The sequence below is a fragment of the Poecile atricapillus genome, chromosome 23 (assembly GCF_030490865.1).
Source record: "Poecile atricapillus isolate bPoeAtr1 chromosome 23, bPoeAtr1.hap1, whole genome shotgun sequence".
In the NCBI taxonomy this organism is placed as follows: domain Eukaryota; kingdom Metazoa; phylum Chordata; class Aves; order Passeriformes; family Paridae; genus Poecile; species Poecile atricapillus.
This window is the reverse complement of record NC_081271.1, coordinates 1619617-1642148: the sequence shown is the minus strand read 5'-3', so window position 1 is coordinate 1642148 and position 22532 is coordinate 1619617. Positions and strand designations below refer to the sequence as shown.

Below are 22532 nucleotides of genomic sequence, written 5' to 3'. Positions count from 1 at the left end.
TTTCAGCCCTCGCTTATCAGCCGGGCTGTTCCCGCCGTGCTCGGACGTGGCGGCTCCCGGAGGCCACCGAGGCTTTTCCCGTCCCTTCCCCGCCAGCCCGGGGCTCCTCGCCGGGGCTCTGCCCCTCCGCCCTCCCCGCGGCAGCACCTGGAGCAGGTAACTGGGGAGGCTGCGGGTGCTCCGTCCTCACTGCCCGGCCGCGGTGGGGTTAAAAACGGCACGGAGGGAGACTCCGAGGGATGGAGGTGCTGGAGGGGTTTGAGCTGCTCCGGGGGAGCCAAAGGCCGGGTTTGGAGCAGCTCGCGGGGAGGGGACGCAGCCCCGGAGGTGACACGGGGAGAGGCTTTTCCAGCACGGGCAGGTGGCAACGCGGGCACGGCCGCGCTCTGCCAGGGGTTAATTCCGGAGCTCCAGGGAAGGTGTGGCAGCTGGAGGAGGCTGGAAGGGCTGGTGACTGCACAGGGCTCCACTTCCAGCCGGGATGTGGGAGAGGATCCTGCCCGGCTCGGGGGATCCTGCCCAGCTCAGGGGATCCTGCCCGGCTCAGGGGATCCTGCCCGGCTCAGGGGATCCTGCCTGGCTCGGGGGATCCTGCCCGGCTCAGGGGATCCTGCCCGGCTCAGGGGATCCTGCCCAGCTCAGGGGATCCTGCCCGGCTCAGGGGATCCTGCCCGGCTCGGGGGATCCTGCCCGGCTCAGGGGATCCTGCCTGGCTCGGGGGATCCTGCCCGGCTGGAGGGGCTCCCCCTCTCCCACAGGCCATCCCTGAAGCTTGCGGGAGCAGCCCTGAGGGAGCCGGCCGGGATTCTCCTGGAGATTCCAGCTAAAATCTCCTGCAAGGGCTGCTTCAAATCACCTGGGAGAGACCCCGCTGTGTCTCCTGCTTCGTTCTCTTTAAAGGGATGTTTTAGGAAAGGCTCTTTTAGAGTGACCCTTCCCTGTGGGTTCTGTCACACTTCCCAGTGTTTTCCTGGAGCCTGGAAAAGCCCCTTCCTCCTCAAATCCCAGTGTCAGGTGCACCAGACCCTGTTAGGCAGCAAGGTGTGGGTGTGCTCGTGTTTCCCTGGCCAGTGTGGGATGTGGGATGGCTGTGGTGGATCATTCCCGGCCTGCTGTGGGATTTGGGATTGCTGTGCTGGGTTATCCCTGCCCTGCTGTGGGATTTGGGGTGGCTGTGGTGGGATTTCCCTGCCCTGCTGTGGGATTTGGGGTGGCTGTGGTGGGATTTCCCTGCCCTGCTGTGGGATTTGGGGTGGCTGTGGTGGGATTTCCCTGCCCTGCTGTGGGATTTGGGGTGGCTGTGGTGGGATTTCCCTGCCCTGCTGTGGGATGTGGGATGGCTGAGGTTTCCATCCCGTGGCTCCAAGCCATCCATGGGATGCCCGGGAGCTGGGAATGAACTCTCCAGCACTGGCAGGGGGCGGGTTTGGAGCTGAGCTCGTCCCGGCTCCATCCTGCTCCGTCTGTCCTTGAGCTCGCTCCGTCCTGCTGGCACAGGAAATGATGAGAGGGGAAAAGGCATGGATGGCTTTTCCCTCCTTTCCTAAGGTTTGGGATCACATTCCCTCGATTCCCGGTGGCTCCTGGGCCAGACGGGGCTGGGCGTTCCCAATCACATGGAACAACATCCCTGACCCAAACCCACGGAAAACAGGAGCCACGGAGCCACAGGCACCCGCAGGAGAGATCCCTGCGGAGCCCGGCTGCTCTTCCCACGCGCTTTATCCCGGCTGTGCCCTCTGGAAATGCGGGATGAGCCTCGGGCTCTTCCCAGGGCCGAGCAAACCAGTTCCAGTGCCTTGGTCTGCTCCAGTTCCCTGGTCCCGGCTCCTGTGACACCCTTGCAGGGATCTGTGACATTTCTGGAGGGATCCTGTGACATTTCTGGAGGGATCCTATGGACATTCCAAGGTGGGGATCCTGTGATGTTTTTTGGAGGGATCCTGTGTCCAGTGAGCATCCCAAGAGGGGATCCTGTGGGCATTCCAAGAAGTGATTCTGTGACACCCTTGCAGGGATCCTGTGACATTTTTGGAGGGATCCGGTGGCCATTCCAAGAGGTGATCCTGTGCCACCCTTGGAGGGATCTGTGACATTTTTGGAGGGGCTCTGTGAGCATTCCAAAGGGGAATCCCCTGTCCATCCCAAGGGGCTGATCCCGAGCTGCTCCGCCGCCGCCAAAGGCTCCGCCGAGGGCTCTCTCCAGGCTGGGACTGGCCCGGCTCCAGCCCGGCTCAGCCATCCCGTCCTTCCAGCTTCCCTCCCCGGATCCCGAGGCTGCTCCTCCCCGCGGGGCGGAGGGAGAGCCGGGCCCGCGTTTATTTATCCGCGTTTAGAAGGAAGGGGGGAGCTGGCACCGGGCTCCTGCGCAAATTTCTGGGAAGCGGCGGCCTGGAACAGTCCCGATTTCCAGCTGGAAGCGTCCCACGGTGACTAAACTCCATTGAGGGCGAGAACTCGCCCTGCAGAGCCCAACCCGCCCGTGGCGCTGCGGAGGTGGCGCTGGGAGGGGGACAAGTGACACGGCCAGGGCTGTTTGGTGACACAGAGGTGTGTCCTGTCCCCGCGCCGCCCGGGAGACTCCCAGGGTTTGGTTGGGTGTGTGCGGGGGTGGGTTCGGCTCCTTCTGTTTTCCCCCCCAGCAGATTCCCGGCTTTTCCCCGGCAGCTGCTCCCAGGGGCTGCTCCGGGCTTGGGGCGCTAATGAGGACGCGGTTGGGAAGCCGGGAATGAGCTGTGATTCACCGGGAAAGCCGTTCCCGGCCGTCCCAGGCACAGCAGGGTGTGGTGGGCTGGAGGAGGTGACAACAAATCAGGGTTGTCGCATCCCAAGACAGCGAGGGAAAGGTTGTGATTCCCCTCGGGGTGTCCCAGGGGATGGCACCGCTTTAGAGCCAGAGGAAACCCTGGCAAAGATTCTGAGCCTGATCCTGGGATTTGGGGAGCCCCGAGCGTGTATTTTTTAGATCTTTTTGCTGAAGACAAACCTGATTTCGGGGACCTTTGGTTCTTTTGTGTGGGCGGATTGGTGAGGTGGGCACGTGCCCATTTTTTTTGAGGGGCTGGGGCATCCATGAGTGCCAGTTTTGGCTCCACGGTGGCTATTCCCAGGCACTCGGGAATGCTTTTGGCCTCTCCGCACGTTTCCTGGCACCCACGCCGCCAGGCCAGGCCGCTCCGAGGGCCGTGGGATGTGCCACAGACAGATTTGGGGCCGGGGAGCCACCGCGGCCACCCAGGAGCCGGCGCTGATCCCGTCCTTGGGAGCTGCTGGGCGCAGAGCCCTTGCACAACCCGAGCGCGGTTGTGTCACCGCCGGTGACAGGCTGTTCCCAGCCCCGGCAGGGTGCGGGATCAGATCTAAAAAAGGAGAGTTTCCCCATTCACACCCAGCCCGACGCGAGGGACGTGTGGCACCGCACCAGCGAGGCAACTGGGGCGCTTGGGGAGGTGACAAGCTGCCCACGGTGACAAGTTTGCTGTGTCACCAGAGCGGAGCCGCTCCTGCCCTGCCATCCCGGCCTTGGGAAACGCGCCTGGGATCCATAAATCTCCTGGCAGCGCCTGGATCGTGCCGCTGGCACCTTCCCAGCCTCCCGCTCCGGCAGGTGTGGGGCTCCGCGGGGCCGGCTATGCCAGGAATGTGCCGAATGTGTCGGGGCTTGACTGCGGGAGGTCGGGGCGCGGGGTTGGGATGAATCACTGCGGGCCTGGCAGCGCTGCAGCTCCCGGGCTGGGGCAGAGCCAGCGCTGCCCAACCCCCGGATCCAGAGCCTCCGAGCACCGCCGGGAAATTGGGATGGCGTGGAGGCAGCGGGGATGTGGAAGCTGCCGCTGTCCGTGCTCGTTTCACAGCCCTGACACGCCGCGTTTGTGGCTTTTTGGAGAGTGGGAGATCCGGCAGTGGGAAATTGGGGAATTTATCCAAAAAACACCCAAAGGCTCCACGGGGAGTGGCACAACCTGATGGAGCCCAGGCTGGGGCTCACCCTGCACCCCATCCCGGTGGGCTGGAGCGGGAATAGCAGCTCCTGGATCTGCGGAGCCTCAGGAATCACTGCTGGGAGCAGGGGGATGCTTCATTTCACCCCCCTGCACCCCCTGAGTGCTCCCAACTCCGGATGTTGGCAAGGAGTTTGTGGCTTTACATCCCGGGTAGGCGTGGGGAACGGGAATTCCCAAATCTGTGCTCACTCCAGGGCATCTCACGGACACGGGGAGCCAAACCGAGCCCCACATCTGCAGGGCCTTATCGGCTGCTGTGCCTGGCTCGCTGCCCTGGGAGGTTTTGGGGCCGTTTGGTGGGATTTGAGCGTGATTGAAACCATCCCTCGGCCGGCCTGGCTGCAGCCCGGGGGTGGTGCTGTGCAGATGTTTGTCCAAGGCTTTTTGTGATCATTCCAGCCCGGACGCCCCCGGCGCTGCAGCTGGGGCTGGACAAGGGAGAAATTCCCGGGGTGGCCGAGTCGGGAAGCGGGAGCTGGGCGGTGCTGTGAGTACTTCCAGAGCCAGGGGACAGGGGACAGGGGACAGGGGACAGGGGACAGGGGACAGGGGTGAGAGACAGGCATGGCGCCTCTCTGTTTGTGGGGACAAGCTCAGGGAACCTGGGATGCTCCTGGGAGCTGGTGGCGCCTGGGCTTGGCGACAGGAGCGCAGGGTCCCCAGGTGCCACCGCGCCGCGGGTGACAGCGCAGGCAGCCGGCGATGGCGCAGCCCGGGGTTAATCATTCAACCCCTCGGCAGGTTGGGTAACGCCGCCAGCAGCGCGGCGGGGGGCGGGGGAGGCGACAGGGACATCTGTCCACCCGCCTGGCAGGGCTCAGGCGCAGGGACAGCGCTCCCGCTCCTCCTCCTCCTCCTCTTCCTCCTGCAGCCCCTCTCCATGGGGACGCGGGTGCTGGTCCCGATGGATCCCGTGGGGACCCCCGGCATTGGGGTGAGGGGTGGACAGGGACACTGTGACAGCAGCGTGTGGCGGCTGAGCGGGAGCCGAGCTGGCCCCCGGCACGGCTGAGGGAGCCAAGAGCCGCAGCTGGGTTGTAAACACGGAGGGATAAAGTTACAGCCATCGATGTTCCTTGGAAAAGCTGCGGGGAAAAAAAGAGGGAGAGGGAGCTCCGAGAGCGCCGAGCTGCGATCCTGGGCTGGGGGGAGCTCCGAGGGCTCCGAGCTGCCATCCTGGGCTGGGGGGAGCTCCGAGGGCTCCGAGCTGCGATCCTGGGCTGGGGGGAGCTCCGAGGGCTCCGAGCTGCGATCCTGGGCTGGGGGGAGCAACCCCGGCCCCTCTGCGCCGCTCCTGGAGGGGCTCAGCCCCTCGGCACCAGCCGGATTTCAGCAGCTCCCGCCGGGATGGGACAATTCGGGCAGCTCGGGGACACAGGGAGGGGGACACGCAGCCAGGACACTGCAGGACCGGCTGCGGCTCCGAGGGGGTGCGGAGCCCCTTGGGAACCCTTCTGCCAGCCCGGCCGGGTGTCCTGCGGGGACTTTGCCGTGTCACGGTGCCATTAAAGGCGCTTCCAGCGGGGCCAAGGGATGGCTCCTCGCTCCGCCCGGAGCCGAGGGGGTTAAGCTGGCGGCAGCTGCGGCGGCTGTTAATGATTGATACCAAGGACGGTCTCCATGGGCTTGGAAGGGAAATCATCCGCCCCGGCCGGCTGCGGGAGAGCCACCGGCTCGGCGAGCGGCGCGGCAGACGGAGGGGACGCGCGGTGACACCGGTGAGTGCGTGTGAGTGTGTTTGTGTGTGTGTGCAGCGCTGTCACACGGCCTGGACGTGTCACACGGAACCTGGACGTGTCACACAGAACCTGGACGTGTCACACGGAACCTGGACATGTCGCATGGAACCTGGACGTGTCACACGGAGCCTGGATGTGACACACGGAGCCTGGACGTGTCACACAGCCTGGACGTGTCACACGACCTGGAAGTGTCACACACAGCCTGGACATGTCACACAGCCTTGACGTGTCACACAGCCAGGCTGTGGCACACAGAGCCAGCCCATGGCACTCGTGGGCCATTGTCTGTCACCAGTGCCACCGCGGGCAGCCGGTGCCCCGAGGGTGGGGACGAGCAGGGCTGGCAGGACCCCATGGGGACCTGGGTGTGATTATCGAGCGCCACAGCTCGGGGCAGGTGCTGGGGATTTGTCCCAGCAGGATTTTCCCAGCGCCGCTGCCGTAATCCCCTGACCTGAGCTGGCCGGGGAGGGGTTGGGGCCGTGCTCCTTTGATGCCAGGGATTGCTGGGGACAGGCATTCCCGGCCTTGGAAGTGGCTTCCTAAAGAGCTCAGGGAGAGTTCAAACCCTCCAGGGGCGAGTCCAGGTGGCGACTTGGGGGTTGCATTGGGAATGGTGGCTCAGGGTGGGAATGGTGACTCCATGTGAGGATGGTGGCCCTGGGTTGGGAACGGTGGCTCTGGGTTGGGAATGGTGGCCCTGGGCTGGAATGGTGGCCCTGGGCTGGGAATGGTGGCCCTGGGCTGGAATGGTGGCTCCGTGTGGGGATGGTGGCCCTTGGCTGGGAATGGTGGCCCCGGGCTGGAATGGTGGCCCCGGGCTGGGAATGGTGGCCCTGGCAGCTCGGTGATCCTATACACAAGGCACTGGGTCTCTGCCCCCACGAGGAGACAATGGGGTGACACCAGAGCTGCCAGGGCATGGACTGTCACCCGCTCTGTCCCGATGCAGAGCTGTCACCCGTCCCAAATGTCCCCCCATGGGGTCAGGATGCTGCCGCCGCGCCCGCTCCGTGTCCCGGCAGCGGCAGCAGCAGCGCGTTTTGGCCGGCAGCCCCCGTGGGCCGTGCCTGGGACCGAGCCGGGGTTTCCAGGGAGATAAAACACAAACTCCCGGTGCTTTTTATGTGCTTTTTGTGCTTCTCCCCGACCCCAGCTGGCGCGGCAGCGGGGGACTCGCCCTCCCCGCCACCGCCGGCCGCGCTGGCTGCCAGCAGCCGCTTTGTTCTCTGGAAATCCCCGGCCTTCCGCAGCTCCCGGCCGTCCATCCCACCGGGAGCTTCTCCCGCTGTCCCTCCCCGCGTCCCCCAAAGCAGGGATGTCCCCGTGTGACGCTGCTGGTGTGGCTCGTGGGCCGTGGGTGCGTGGGAGCTGCTGGCCGCCCTTCCCGAGGACTTTGTCCGGCGTGGCAGGGCCGGCTCCGCAGCCCGGCTGCTTCCCAAAGGATCCAGCTCAGCCTTCGCCTCCTCCTTCCCTCCCTGCGCGGCTCCCACGGGAACCACAGGGATGATGGGGAGCTGGTGGCCAGCGTGTCCTGAAGGGCTGGGTGGCCCTGGGGTGGTGTTGAGGTCTGGATGGCCCTGGGATGGTGTTTGTGGTCCAGGTGGCCCTGGGGTGGTTTATGGGGTCTGGACAGCCCTGGGGTGGTGTTTGGGGTCCAGGTGGCCCTGGGGTGGTTTATGGGGTCTGGATGGTCCTGGGATGGTCTTTGGGGTCCAGGTGGCCCTGGGATGGTGTTTGGGGTCCAGGTGGCCCTGGGATGGTGTTTGGGGTCCAGGTGGCCCTGGGATGGTGTTTGGGGTCTGGGGGTCCTGGGATGGTGTTTGGGGTCTGGGGGTCCTGGGATGGTGTTTGGGGTCTGGGGGTCCTGGGATGGTGTTTGGGGTCTGGGGGTTCCCAGCCCCCGTGGCCAGGTGACCCCACTCAAAGGCTCGAGGTGTTTTGGGAATGGCTCTGAGAGCAGCCAGGGGAGGAGGTGACATTGGGGACATGGCTGCAGGCGCAGGCCTGGATGGGCCATGGCTGCTGCTGCTGCTGCTGCTGCTGCAGCGACTTGTGAGCGTGGCCAGTGGTGACAGGCGGGATGTGACAGCAGCAGGGAGGGACGGCTCGGCCACCACAGCCCCGATTTCGGCCCTGCCTGGGCCCCGCGGTGGCAGCTGATGGGGGCAGCTTGTCACAGGGCTCAGGTGGCAGTGGGGATGTGACTCTTGGACTGGCACTGTCCCTTCTGGGGTGGCTTCACAGAGGCACCAGCGCAGGTGAGGGTGGGAGACATCAGCTCTGCCCTGGTCCCTGTCCCCATCCTGGGGACAGCGGCACTGGGGTGGCACCGCGGTGGGGACACGGGCACAGGAGTGGGATTTGTTATCTGGGAGTGGGATTTGTTATCTGGGAGTGGGATTCGTTCTCCAGCCTCCAAGGAGGGCTGGCACGCACCCGCGGCCGTTGGGGGACCTTGATCCCGGATCCTTGGCTAGTGGGGATGGAGGAGCGGCTGAGTCACTGCCCTGGGGACGTGGGGACATGGGGGGACAGGCAGCACCGGGGCGCTGGCCACCGCTCCGGAGCCCAGCATGAGACCAGGGCTGCCCACGGGTGGTGGCAGTTTGTCCGTGGATGCGTCTCACCTCGAGTGCCCCGTGCCTTAAACAGGTGGATTTGGTGGGTTTGGGTTTGGTTTGGGTTTGGACTCGGTTTGGTTTGGACTCGATTTAGTTTGGATTCAGTTTGGTTTGGACTCGGTTTGGTTTGGATTCAGTTTGGTTTGGATTCAGTTTGGTTTGGGTTCAGTTTAGTTTGGATTCAGTTTGGTTTGGATTCGGTTTGATTTGGATTCAGTTTAGTTTGGTTTCAGTTTAGTTTGGTTTCAGTTTAGCTTGGATTCAGTTTAGTTTGGATTCAATTTAGTTTGGATTCAGTTTAGTTTGGATTCAGTTCGGTTTGGGTTCAGTTTAGTTTGGATTCGGTTTAGTTTGGATTCAGTTTGGTTTGGATTCACTTTGGTTTGGGTTCAGTTTAGTTTGGATTTGATTTAGCTTGGATTCGGTTTGATTAGTATTCCATTTAGTTTGGAATCAGTTTAGTTTGGATTCAGTTTAGTTTGGATTTGATTTAGTTTGGATTCGGTTTGATTTGGATTCAGTTTGGTTTGGATTCGGTTTGATTTGGATTCAGTTTGGTTTGGATTCAGTTTAGTTTGGATTTAGTTTAGTTTGGATTCCGTTTCCTTGGTGCCACGGTGTTGGCACATTCTGGGACGGGCTGGGACCACTGGTGCCATCCATGGGGCAGCGGGGACATCCCTGAGGTGCTCACTGGCGCCGATTTCACCCCAAACTGGGACAATTCAGATTTTTGGGAGGATGATGCGATGCTGGGCAGTGTCCCACGGTGTTCCCAAGTTTTTCCGGAGCAGGGCCGTGGCGGGATGGAGCTCAGCGGCCTCCCCGTGCTCCGCTTCCTTCTTTGGAGCTTTCTTGGAAATATCAGCCCGATTCTTTCCTCCCTCCTTCCCAAGGATTTTCCAACCCGCCTTGCAGGGTTTGGATTCTCTTCCCAAAGTCCAGGCGGAGCACGGCTCACCCCAAACCCCGCTGCTCCCCGCTCCCAGCCTGTGAAGGGCTCCCCGGGATTTTTGGGGGTTGCTGATGCTCTGTCCCCTCCCGTTTGTGCCCATCCCGGTGCTCGGGATTTCCTCCCGGTGTCACCTGGGAAGGAAGAGCCGCGGGGAGGAGGGGGACACGCCCAGGGATGGTGTGGGGACACCCAGGGACGATTTGGGGACACCCAGGGATGGTCTGGGGACACAAGCAGGGGGAAGGGACGCAGCCGCTGAATCCAGGGCAGCGGCAGAGCTCAGCTCAGCGCGGCTGCTTCCCTCTCTGTGAAACCCGCCCTTCCCTCTGCCCTGCCGGGCTGGGGACAGCCCGGGAGCCCTTCCGAGCCCCCCTAAATCCCCCCGAGCCCCCCGTGTCGCCTTTCCCCTGCCACCAGCAGCTTCCCGGCTCCGCACCTGGGCTGGGGGAGGCGGCTGTGCCGCGCTGCCCTTCGCCTCTCCTCTGCGGGGACGCGAGCGGGAGCTGTTTGTCCCCGCTGTCGCCTTCCCCGCTGGCTGCCGCACACCGGGGCTGCCCAACCCCGCCGCTGCCGGAGCCCCCCGGATCCCACCGGATCCCCCCGGATCCCCCCGGAGCTCCGGCACCGCCGATGCCACCGGCGCGGGGCGCGGGGGACGGGCACGACCGGCAGAGCCCTCGCCCACCTCCCGCGTCCCCCTGGCCTCGCGGGGCTGTCCCGGAGGTGTCCCCTGGCAGCGGTGGTGGCACCTGGAAGCGCTGGTGGCACCTGGCAGAGCTGGTGGCACCTGGCAGTGCAGTGCCAGCCGCGGTGGCCATGCCGGGAGCCGGGAGCGGGCGCTGAGCCGGGAGGGTCCCCGGGACCATGCTGAAGTTTCGGGCGGACCGGAGGGTGAGGTAGGAGCGCCCAGGGGTCTGGGGGGGCCCGGGGGGGCCCTGCGGGGAGCCGGCGGTGCGGGACCTTCGGCACCGGGCAGTGGCTGCTGCATTGCAGTGCTTGCGAGGCGATGGGGACTCGCCGGGCTCTGGAGCGGGGTCAGCCCCGGCAGCGGCTCCGGGCGCCGCTTTCCGGAGCTTCCCGGCTCTTCCCGGGGGCTGCGGGCAGGTTTGGGGTGGGGGGAGGCAGCGCGGTGGGTGCCAGGAGGAGCCGAGGGGGCTGCGAAGTGGGGGTGTCCTGCCCCCAACCTGCGGGGACAGGGACCTGCGGCGGGCAGGGATGGGGGGGACATCCAGCGTGGGGTTCAGGGTGGCGGGCAGGGATGGGGGGACCCCCGGCGTAGGGTCCAGAGCAGCTGGTGGGTGCTGGCAGCGCCCACTTCCCACAGCTGGCGCTCTCGGGGTGCTGCTCTCTCAGCACTGCGCCCTCCCCGTGCGTCAGCGTGGCTGCGGGGATGGGACCTGCCCCAATTCCCGGGATTTGAACCCCTCCGAGGGCACAAAACGCTCCGGGAGCAGCTCCAGCCCTGGGGCAGAGCCCCCTCGGCTGTGCTGGAGCGTGGGCCGGGCACTGGGGGTGACTCCGGTCAGAGCAGCCGGGCACTGGGGGGGTTTGGAGAGCGAGCCCCCCCAGCTGTGGGGTCCACACAGATCCCCCAGGTTTTTCAGGAGCCCCCGAGCGCTGCTGGAGGGGATCAGATCCCTGGCAGGGGACAGGGCAGGACAGCTCAGCAGCAGCAGCAGCACTTTTTGGGCTGGCAGTGGTTAATGCCTCCAGAGCCTGGCAGGAGCCCAGGCTGGGATGAAGCTCGGGATGGGTTGGGATGGTCTTGGCAGCGGCGTTTTCTTGCTCCAACTTCCCCCGTTTTGCTGACGGGCAGCAGGAGCTGGTGGCGTGCCGGGGCTGCTGGCACGGGGGTGGCTCCGTGCCCCGGTGCCCAGCGGGTTTGGGAAGAAGGGGATGGAAAATTTCCTGGGATGGAGCCCTGAACCTCATCCTTTCCCCCCTGAGCACCCCGGGAAGCGGCGTGGGAGGGTGTTCTGGGGTGGCCGGCAGTGCCATCTCTGTGGGATGGCAGGGACTGGCACAAGGTGCCAGCTAAGCCTGGGACAGCCTGTGACACACTCCTGGCACTGCCGGGGATCCCTTCAGCTGCACCCAGCGCCAGGGAGGCAACAACGGCTTGTGGTGGGAATCCTGGGGTGGTTTATGGGGTCTGAGGGGTCCTGGGGTGGTGTTTGGGGTCTGGGGGTCCTGGGGTGGTTTATGGGGTCTGCATGGCCCTGGGATGATGTTTGGGGTCTGGGGGTCCTGGGGTGGTTTATGGGGTCTGGGGGGTCCTGGGATGGTGTTTGGGGTCTGGGGGTCCTGGGGTGGTTTATGGGGTCTGAGGGGTCCTGGGGTGGTGTTTGGGGTCTGGGGGTCCTGGGGTGGTTTATGGGGTCTGGGGGGTCCTGGGATGGTTTATGGGGTCTGGGGGTCCTGGGATGGTGTTTGGGGTCTGGGGGTTCCCAGCCCCCGTGGCCAGGTGACCCCACTCAAAGGCTCGAGGTGCTTTGGGAATGGCTCGGAGAGCAGCCAGGGGAGGAGGTGACATTGGGGACATGGCTGCAGGCGCAGGCCTGGATGGGCCATGGCTGCTGCTGCTGCTGCTGCTGCTGCAGCGACTTGTGAGCGTGGCCAGTGGTGACAGGCGGGATGTGACAGCAGCAGGGAGGGGCGGCGCGGCCACCACAGCCCTGGGCACTTTTTGGGAAATGCCGATGAAATTTCTGAGTGTCCAGGGAAGGGGCTGGAGCTGAGGAAGGAGCTGCAGTGGCTGAGGGAGCTGGGGGGGCTCAGCCTGGAGAAAAAGAGGCTCAGGGGGAACCCCCTGGATCTCCATGAGAGGAGGGGGCAACCAGGGAGGGGCCGGGCTCCACTCGCCATCCCTGGGAGTGTCCAGTTCAGTGGATGTGGCACTTGGGGACACGGTCTGGCGGTGCTGGGTTAATGGCTGAGCTCGGTCATCTTGGAGGGCTTCCCAACCAAAACATTTCCATCATTCTGTGGAGGATCCTAAGCGTGGGATTAGCGGGGTGCTCGGGGCAGGGGACGCCAGTCCCGGTGCCAAACCCCAGTGTTGGTGTGGGACCAACAGAGCAGCAAATGTGGCACCGCGGGGACCCCCTGGGGGACACGGGGACTCTGTGGGGGGACACGGGGACTCTGTGGGGGGACACGGGGACTCCTAACACCCACACCATCGCTGTCCCCACAGCCACAATGAAAGGCGGAACACCTTCCTGCACCCAGTGACGGGACAGGTCCCCGAGGACACCTCCAGGCTTGACTTGCCAAGGTGGGTTGGCTCCCAGTCCCCAGCCAGGGAGGGCTGGGAAGGGTGGGGGCACGACTCCGGTGGGCTGCAGGAGCACAGACCCGCTGATTCCGCTCTCTCGTGTCACAGACAGCGCTCGGACATGTCCAGCAAGGCGGGCAGCAAACGTCCGGCCACCGTCCCCAGCGAGCCCCCCAACCACGCCATGGTGGCGGAGGTGCCCCCGGAGCGTCCCGGAGGCCGGGTGAGTGCCCGGGGCCGAGCCCAGGGCTGGCACCGGCTCAGGGATTCGGACACCCCAGCCCGGGCACTGAGCATCTCCTCTCGCTCCGTGCAGGCTCCGCGCTCCTCCCGCAAGGGCATCGCCTTCGGGAAGCGCTCCAACTCCATGAAGAGGAACCCCAACGCCGCCGTCACCAAGAGCGGGTGGCTCTACAAGCAGGTACCCCCCCGTGCCACCCCCGTCATCCCCGCAGAGCCCCGGCAAGCCCCGCTCTCACTGCCCCTCTCTCGCAGGCCAGCTCGGGGGTGAAGCAGTGGAACAAGCGCTGGTTCGTGCTGGTGGATCGCTGCCTCTTCTACTACAAAGGTACGGCCGCCCCCGCAGCTCCTGCCCGCCCCCGGCGTGCCCCAGTGCCACCGGCACAAAGTCCCAGGCTCTTTCCGCGTGTCTCCACCCTGTTTTTTTCCCGGTGTTTGCCGCTCCGAGGGGTTAATCCCGAGTTTTCCCCGCCTCCCTGGCAGCTCCAGGGCTCGCATCAATAATTGAGGAGGTTGTTTGTGAGCCAGGCAGAGCTGCGGGAGCAGCAACAGGCAGGGAGCCGATCCCACAGGTGGGACGGAGCCGGAGCATGAGGGGGCTGTGCCGGGGGTCCCCGCCTGGGTGTAACCTCAGGATTTGTCCCCCCTAGACGAGAAGGAGGAGAACATCCTGGGCAGCATCCCCCTGCTCAGCTTCCGCGTGGCCGCCGTGCAGCCTTCGGACAACATCAGCAGGAAGCACACGTTCAAGGTCGGTGCCTCTGCCAGGGCTTGCAGGGGACAGCGTGGAGCTGGGTGGCACTGGGGTGGCGCTGGGGTGGCGCTGGGGTGGCGCTGGTGATGCTGGCAGGGTCCCTGCTGCTCTTGTGGCTTTCTTGGTGGCGGCGCATGGAGCTCGCTGGGGTGACCGCGGTGGGTCGGACCCGCGTCTGCCGGGGAAATGGGGACACAGCAGTGTCCCCAAAGGTCACCACCCGCCTCTGCCGGGCCCTGCTGGGTGCTGCCATCCCTCTCCCTGCCCTGCTTTCCCCTCTCCATGGCTGCTGCCCCCTCCGGCCTCTGCCGGCGGCTGCTCCCGGAGCCGGGCACGGAGCTGTCCCCAGTTCCAGCCCTGTTTTAGCTGCTTGACAGCCTCGGGCTGGGCCAGGGGAGGCTCAGCTTGGACAGAAGCAGGAATTTCCTCATGGAAAGGGCGGCCAGGCCTTGGAAGTGCCCAGGGAGGTTTGGAGTCCCCGTCCCTGGAGGTGGCAGCTGGAGGTGGCACTCAGGGCTCAGGGTGGGCATCGGGCACAGCTCGGACTCGCTGATCCCAGAGGGATTTTCCAGCCTCAATAATTCCGTGATTCTGTGAAATCCCTGCTGACACTGCTGGGGGAAAACCTCGCAAAGCTGCTGCCCATACCCTGATCTCGGCAGCTCCTGGGTTTGGGAGGACGGTTTTGTCCGGGGAAGGGCAGAGAGGTTCCCACCGCAGTCCCACTGACCCCGTGCCTGTGTTTCCTCCTCCTCCTCCTCCTCCTCCTCCTCCCTCGGCGGGCGAGGATGCCGGGACAGGAGGGGTTTCTCGGTGCCACCCACCACGCCAGCACCCAGCCACCACCACCTAGGTAGTACCTTCTTGTGTTTCTGGTGCATGCAGAGGCTGAGGGACCCCCGGGCTCGCTCTGCTCCCCTGCTCCCGCTAATCCCGGGGATGCATCCCTTCAATTTCACCTCTTCCTCTGCCTGCAGAGCTTCCAGAAGTGCATGGGGGGGCTCAGGAGGTGACCCCAGCTGGGCACGGTGGCTGCATGCTCTGGGGAGGATGGAAGCTCAAGGGAGGGGTTTAATCAGATCCCATTTTTCTGTTTTAGTTCTTTTTTTTATTATTTTATTTTTTATTTTTTTCAAGAAATTGAACCCCTGGAATTCTTTCAGGAGGAAAACTCTGATTCCTCCCTTTTCTTCCTCCTCGCTTTCACCCACCCCTTTCCAGAGAGGGGGGAAGGTGGAAGCTCCAAAAAGGCCCTCAGATAAAAGGCTCCTTCCAGCACGTTCTGGGCAGAGAACGGGCACCAACGTCTTGGATCAAAACCAAACCTTTTCCCCCCAAAATATTTCCTGGGCCGAGAAACCACCTTCCCCCTCAGCCTGCATGGACGATGCTCCTCCGGTGCTGCCGCTCTTGCTGGGACCCTCTGCCACCCCAATATTGGGGTGCTGCTCCTCTCGGGGGGAGCGCTGGTCCCAGAGAATCCCTGGGGGTGACTCCAAGGGGGATAAAACCCCGCTGCGAGGGGCCTGCAGAGCACACGGGGGGAAAGGAACGCTCCTGGAGCGGCAGGATGGGGTGCCAGGCTGGAAGCAGAGCTCTCACCCCCGTGTCTGTGTCTCTCTCCCCGTTCTGTGCCCCCACAGGTGACGGTGTGCTGGGTGGAGGAGCTGCCGGCGCGTAACGGGCAGTCCCTGTCTCCCCAGGCCGAGCACGCCGGCATCCGGACCTACTTCTTCAGCGCCGAGAACACGGAGGAGCAGGAATCCTGGATCCAGGCCATGGGCGAGGCCGCCCGCGTCCAGATCCCCCCGACACAGAGGTCAGCGCCAGGGGACGCGGTGCTGTCCTTGCTCCACACCCGGGGACGTCTGGGGGCATGAGAGACACCCTGAAGGGATCTGGGGGACCCCCACAGAGCTCAGGGAGGGACAGGTGGCACCGCCAGGCGTCGGTGACCCCTCCGTGGTGTCTCGGCACCCCCAGGCACGAGAAGCCGGACTCAGAGAACATCCCCCCCAGCAAGCACCACCACCACCACCACCACTGCAACGCCGCCCTCCGCGAGCACGCCAAGGCTGAGCCCGACGCCAAGACCCGCGGGGAGGGCGACGGCCGCGGCTCGGAGAAGATGGAGCGGAAGCCGGCGGAGAGGGCGGACGGCAGGAAGGAGCCTCTGGCCAAAGCCAACGGCCTCGCCGGACAGGAGCCGCCCTCGGAGCCGGGCAGTCCCTACCCCGAAGGGCCGCGAGGGCCGGCGAGCGCCGAGCGGCCGGCACAGCCCAACGGGTGGCCGTACCCCTCGCCCAGCCGGCCCGGCAGCACCGCCTTCCCCCCAGGAGGTGACGGCGAGAGCGGGGCCCAGCGCAGGGGTGTCACCCCCAGGTCCCACCCCGAGAAGGTGGCCCAGCGCAAGAGCTCCATGACGCAGCTGCAGCAGTGGGTGAACTCCCGCCGCGCCACCGGGCCCCCCGAGGAGCTGCGCAGGTGAGGGGTGCGCCAGGACGCTCCTTTGATCCGGGTTTGGTCCTTCTGGGAATGTTCTGCCCCTTTCCTTCTCATTTTTTTCTCTCCTTTCTTCTTTCTCTCCCCGTGCCAGCTCGGAGCTGGGTGTGGGACATCCCCAAAAGCCAAGGAGGGTGGGTTGCAATGGGGGGTCCCTGGGAAGAGGGGGCCAGGATGGAGAAGCCACCACAGAGTCCTTTGGAGGGGGGATACGAGGACAGGAAGCCACCAGAGAATCTCTGGGACGAGGGATGCCAGGGCGGGAAGCCACCTCAGTGTCCCTGCAGGAGGGATGTGAGGAGAGGAAGCCACCACAAGATCCCAGAGAGGAGGAATTCCATGAAGGGCAGCTCCTGGGATGAGAGAGAACAGGAGGGGAGGTCACCACAGTGTCCCTGGGAGGAGGAATGATGGGACAGGAAGCCACCTTGGTGTCCCTCAAGGAGGGATACAAGGAGAGGAGGCCACCATGAGATCCCAGAGAGGAATTCCATGCTGGGAAGCTCCCATGGAGTCCCTGGGAGGCTGGATACGGGGACAGGAAGCCACCTCAGTGTCCCTGCAGAAGGGACACAAGGAGAAGAAGCCACTGTGAGATCCCAGAGAGGAGGAATTCCATCAGGGAACATTCCCAGAGTATCCCCAGCAGATGCAACGAGGGAAACTGCCACAGAGCCCCTGGCAGGAGGAATTCCACGAGCACAGAATCCCTGGCAGGTGGACAAAAGCCACCCATCCCTGGTGCATTCCTGGGACAGCATCCCCGCCATCCGAGCCTCCTCCTCCTCTCACGCTGTCCTTGCCCACCCGGCTCTCACCTCCCTCTCCCCTTCTCCAGCCCCACCAGGTTTTACCCCGTGTCCCGCCGGGTGCCCGATTATTACTCGCCCTACTCGCCGCAGTACCCGGAGGAGTACCAGTACTACCCGCCGGGCGTGCGCCCCGACAGCATCTGCTCCATGCCCGCCTTCGACCGCCTCAGCCCGCCCTGGGCGCTGGAGGACAAACGCCACTCCTTCCGCAACGGGGGTCCCTTCCACCCCGCCTTCGGCCGCCAGGACGTCCCGCTGTGGCTACCGGCGCCCTCCAGGCCGCCCGGCTACCTGGACGAGGTGGACGCGGCCTCGGGCTCGCTGCGGAGGATGTCGCTGCAGCCGCGCTCGCGCTCGGTGCCGCGCTCGCCCAGCCAGGGCTCCTACGGCCGCGCCAGGGTTTACTCGCCCGTGCGCTCGCCCAGCGCCCGCTTCGAGCGGCTGCCGCCCCGCGGGGATGAGATTTACGCTGACCCCACCACCTTCGTGATGCGCAGATCCATCAGCTCGCCCAAGGTGGGCAGCGCACCTGTCCGGGTGGGGAGGTGGGGCAGGGGTGTGGCCGCGCCCCGGCGGTGTCACCTCTGCGTGCACGGATGGCCGCAGAGTGCCACCAGGGCTGTGGCTTGTGGCAGAGGGTGGGTTTGGGATCCCCACTGCCATTGGGATGGGATGGGATGGGATGGGATGGGATGGGATGGGATGGGATGGGATGGGATGGGATGGGATGGGATGGGATGGGATGGGATGGGATGTGGCGCTCAGGGACATCCCAAGATGTGCTCCCAAGCAGGGAGCACTGATGCCCCTCTCCCTCTCCCACCCTCTCCTGTGCTTTCTCCTCCTGATTTCGGGGTGGGGGTCCCCTCTCTCCACAGTACGATTACCTGGGTGACAGGCGGCCCGTCCCAGCCGGGGTGTACCCCTACCACTTCCCGGCGTCCCCCACCATCCACGACAAAATGGTACGTACCCGCTGTCCCCCGGGGTGACCCTGTGACGGGGGGCACAGACCCCACCCCGGGGACGTGGGGCAGACTGGGGGGTCCTCACTCAGGTGCCAAGGAGGAACCAGAGCACTCCAGGGGCATCTTGGCGGGTCAGAGCTGGGCCTTTCATTGGTGTCTCCGCTCCCTCCCGGCCATTCCCGAAGGAAATCCATGTGGGAAGGCCCCTCTGTAACAATGGGACACCCTCGGACCCCCAGGGTGGTCCCTGGCTGAGGCCGGCACTCCCCAAACCTCTCCCGCTCTGCTTCCTCACATCTGGCCACAGCTGCTTTCTTCTCCTGCCTCGTGTCCCCTCCCGGAGCTGGGGGGTGACACCGGGAGGTCCCCGCAGATCCCAAAACCCTGGGACAGGACCGCCAGAGGAGGGAGAAGCCTGAATTTCACCACACCCCACCCATGCCGCCCATCCATCCCCGCAGCCGGAGGCAGGGTCTCCCCAGGAGAAACAAAAGATAAATAAGGAACCAGCTGCTCAGGGTGTGCGGGGGCACATTCCCGGCAGCATTCCCGGCAGCATTCCCGGCCCGGGGGCCATTCCATAGGCTCCCCCCTAACCGCTTTGCTTCTTCTTTTATGTGTTTCGCTGCTCGTTTCTTGCCTGCTGGCTCCTGGTAGGATGAACTTTTAGACCTTCAGTTGCAAAGAAACCTAGAATATTTGGACCAGCAGGTAGGCGGAGCTGGCTGCCAGCCTCACCTCACCGGCTGCTTCTCGTCCCACCCCCGCCGTGTCCCTGTCGCCTCCTGCCATCCATCCCCACCCCTCCCGGCATCCCAGCAGCATCCCAGCAGCACCAGCTGTCTTATTTTTATTTTGGTTTGGCTTCTTCCATCCTCCGCATCCGCTGGGCCGCTCACGGCTCGGCAGAAAAGCTCCCCCCGCCGCGACCTCCGGCCTCTGTGTGGTGTGGTGGGGATTTCTGGGGGGAGTTTTGGGGGTTTTGGGGCAGATTCCGACATTTTTGGGAGTTTTCCTGGCGCTCAGGGGGTGCGGCGGGTCTGGGAGACCCCAGGTTGGGGCTGGACACCTGCAGGGTGTCCCCTGTGCCCAGGGGTGGCAGGTGGCCCCTGGGGACCGTGGTGACGTGGGGGGACATTGGGGGTGAAAGGTTTGGTGCAGGTGGGCACCAAGTGCCCAAAACCCAGCAGCGCTCAGGGGCTTTTGGAGGAAAATCTTGGTTTTGCCATGGGTTTTTGGAGGAAAAACCTGAATTTGAATGGGGTTTTTGGAGGAAAACCCTGTTTTTGAATGAGGTTTTTGGAGGAAAACCCTGATTTTGCCAGTGAGTTTTAGAAAAAAAAAAAACAACCCTGATTTTGCTGGAGGTTTTTGGAGGAAAACCGTGTTTTTGAATGAGGTTTTTGGAGGAAAACCTTGACTTTGCCAGGGGTTTTGGAGGAAAACCTTGGAGGAAAACCTTAATTTTGAATGGGGTTTTTGGAGGAAAACCCTGATTTTTCCAGCGAGTTTTAGGAAAAAAGCCCTGCTTTTGCCGGAGGTTTTTGGAGGAAAACCCTGATTTTGCCAGTGGTTTTTTGGAGGAAAACCAAAACCCAGGGGTTTACCAGAGGGTTTTGGAGCAAAACCTTGGAGAAAAACCATGATTTTGTGTGGGGTTTTTGGAGGAAAACCCTGATTTTGCCAGCGATTTTTGGGGAGAAAAATCCCAGGAGGGTTTTGGAGGGGGACACAGCCGTGTCCAGGCAGGGGCTGAAGCCGCAGCCGGGCACAGGAGCTGCAGCCCCGGCCAGGTTGGCACGGAGGGAGCTGCACGATCCCATTTGGCTGCAGATCTGCGGGATCTGTGTCCGCCTTGGAGCGGGGCCAGGTCCGGGCAGGAGCTCTTGCTGCAATAAAAGCTCCCCGCGCTGTCTCGCAGCCGCCGGCAGCGCCGCAGCCTCTCCTCGCCTCTTTAAAACGCTCCCTAAAAAGGTTTGGCATCTCCTCCTCCTCCTCTTCCAGCGGCCTCTGGAGAGGTTAATTCAGAGTGACGCTGTCAAGGGCCTCTCTTCAAACATCCTCCTGCTCTGTTTTCTCTCTCTTTCCTCGCCCGCGGCTCCCCCAGCTGCGAGTTTGGGCGCTGCTTTGGTGACAAAAGTGTCGCCCTTTGGATTTCAGCGGTCCCAGGGCTTCCCTGGAATGTCCTGCTGGGGCTGGGGGCTCTGGGAGGAGCTCTGGCGCTGGTGGCTTGAGTGGCTTTGTCACCTGGCACAGCTGGCTGGGGACAGTCCTGTCCCCTTGCGGTGGCACAGACCTGCCCAAACCGTGCCTGGCAGCGGGGACGTGCCATTCCCGGTGCCACCTGGAGAAGGGGACGCTGCTGTCCCCAAGCCCAGCTTTCAGTCACCTCCCCAGCACCCAGCGTTGATTTGCAGGGCCGTGCCAGCCCCGGCTGGGCAGAGAGCCGTGGGGCAGTGCCAGGGCCTGTCCGTGTGTCCGTCCGTGTGCCGGGCCACGCTGCTGCCGTCCCCGTCCGAGCTCGTGTCTGTCTGTGCCGTCTGCTCCGAGCTGGCTCTGTTTTATCCGTGTTTTCCCCCCAAAATAAACCACACCAAGCAGCCACAGCAGAGCGGGGCCGCAGCTGGAGCGCCTGGGCCATCTCAGGAGGTGGCATTTTGCATCCTGAGGGCTCCTGGACTGGTCACCGCTGTCACAGGCGCGTGTCCCCGCTGACCTGTGCCCTTTCCTTCCCTGTGTGCCGCAGATGAGCGAGAGCGAGACACTCATCACTATGGTGAACAGGATGGTGGAGACCTCCTCCCCTAGGGCCCAGCTCTACATGCAAGTAAGGCTCCGGCCACCGGGCCCCGCATGGCTCATGCCACCCGGGGTCACCTCCTGCCACCCGGGGTCACCTCCTGCCATCGCCACTCGCTCAGCAGCCGCGGCATCCGGCACATCCCGCTCTCGGGGGACGCGCTGCTCCATCCCAGGCTTTGCTAACCCATCCATGAGCCATTCCAAGCCGGCAAATCCTCGTGCTGGTAGCGCGAGGTGGGGACTGAGCCACCCTCGGGGGACCCTCGGGGACTGAGCCACCCCCCGGGGACCCTCGGACGGAGCCGCCCCCGGGGATCTCGGGTGCGCGGGGCTTGTCTCGTCCTTGTTTTGGAAGAAGGAGGTGTGGGGTGACAGGAATGCAGCTCTTAAACCAACGGGATCATTCCTGAAACAGGGACAGGGAATGGCCTTTCCCTCACCCCCGGAGGTTCCTTCTGTCCCCAGCACTGGGACATCCCTGCGATGTCACATCTCTCGAGCCCCCCAGTGTCACCCACCCTGCGTTGAGCAGCCCTGGGCGCTTTCTGGATGGGATTTTCCAACAAAACCCGGCGCCTGTTTCCATCTGCTGCTGCCAGGGAAGCGCCGGAGGGTGAACCCGGAGCTCCCGGGATGCTGCTCCGGCTGGCCAGGCTCCCTGCCCGGAGCCCGCCTCATCCCGATCCACCCGGCTCTGCTTCCAGCCCCGCGGGCATTTCCCAGATCCGGATCCATTTGCATCATCCCGGAGTTTTAAATGGCTCCAAAGCACCCTCTCTGCTTTCTAGCAATAATGATCCCCTCCTTCCTATCTCGTGCCTTTCATCTCCAGCTCTGGGAGGCAGCTAATTGCTGAAGGTCCCATTAGTAATTGAGATTTCCAGGAAAGGAAAATGACTCACGGAGGAGCCGGGCGGGGGTAAACAGGCCCTGCTGCCGCAGCAGCTGCTGATTTATAGGTGCTCCCACTCCGCCGAGGTGGAATTACAGCTCAATCGCGCTGCCTTTGTTTTCCCTGCCGCTGGAAATGTGGCGGTTAATGATTCACGAGCTCCTTCAGCTCCGCGGAGAGGCTGCCGCTGGATCATTCCCATCGGGAATGGGCAGGGAGAGGTTGTGGCTTCATCCCAGTGAATCCCGACTGATGGGGAGCTCGGCTCCTGTCTCCTGTTCCCGGCTGAGCTGGAGCAGAGGCTGGGCAGAGCTCAGAATAAAGCAGGGGTTTATTGAAGGGCCTTAAAGGACACACCTTGGGCAGAACCTTGGTCTACACCCAAAACGGACCTAAAAATGGTCACCAAATGGTCACGATCACATTTTTATCAGTTTTGGTCCATCTGCATATCGGGGCTCATTGTCCAATTACAGCTCCAGGTTATGGAGTCCCATCCTTGTTTTCTCTCTTCATCCTTGTTTCTGCTTTTGGGCCGGAAACTTGTAACGATTGTCCTTGGCGTCAAGCTGGAAAAGGAATTGTTGTGTCTGCTCTGTGAAGAGAGCTCTCTGACACTGAATATGAAGCTCAAAACTCCACACCTGGGCAGGGCAGGATATGAAAAATGTGAAAATTAAAACTTAAGGCATCAAGAGAGGGGCTGGGAGCTGCCTTCCCTTCCCCGGGCGCCCCCGGAGGGCCGGGCTCACCCCTCGCTCTGCTTGCAGGTGACGCCGTTCCCGGAGCCCTACAGGGACACCCTGCACCCCTACAAGATCAGCGAGCAGGACACCGATGTAAGAGCCAATCCTGTCCCCTCTGTCCCCTCTCCGTGTCCCCTGTCCCCGCAGGCAGAGCTGTGCCGGTCGCTTTGTGCTCCTCGGGGATGAATCTTCCCCTGAGTTGAGGTCTTGCCCC

General features: G+C 63.7%; 1 protein-coding gene across 8 annotated transcripts in view; it reads left to right on the top strand.

Annotated features, from left to right (window-relative positions):
- Positions 1 to 22532, top strand: part of PLEKHA6 (pleckstrin homology domain containing A6) — a 47632-nt gene that overhangs the window by 17313 nt on the left and 7787 nt on the right. For 3 of the 8 annotated variants that reach the window (XM_058855481.1, XM_058855479.1, XM_058855480.1), the window contains exons 4-13: positions 12522 to 12602; positions 12711 to 12825; positions 12919 to 13023; positions 13098 to 13170; positions 13493 to 13593; positions 15240 to 15415; positions 15580 to 16080; positions 16937 to 17426; positions 17789 to 17875; positions 22343 to 22411. In XM_058855481.1, coding sequence (XP_058711464.1) covers positions 12522 to 12602; positions 12711 to 12825; positions 12919 to 13023; positions 13098 to 13170; positions 13493 to 13593; positions 15240 to 15415; positions 15580 to 16080; positions 16937 to 17426; positions 17789 to 17875; positions 22343 to 22411 — 1798 coding nt within the window. Of the gene's footprint in view, positions 1 to 109; positions 157 to 2415; positions 2551 to 5258; positions 5723 to 12521; positions 12603 to 12710; positions 13024 to 13097; positions 13171 to 13492; positions 13594 to 13642; positions 14450 to 15239; positions 15416 to 15579; positions 16081 to 16936; positions 17427 to 17788; positions 17876 to 18535; positions 18590 to 20624; positions 20706 to 22342; positions 22412 to 22532 lie in introns of those variants that run through there. The other 5 variants (XM_058855484.1, XM_058855483.1, XM_058855482.1 and 2 more) reach the window with 5 other exon arrangements.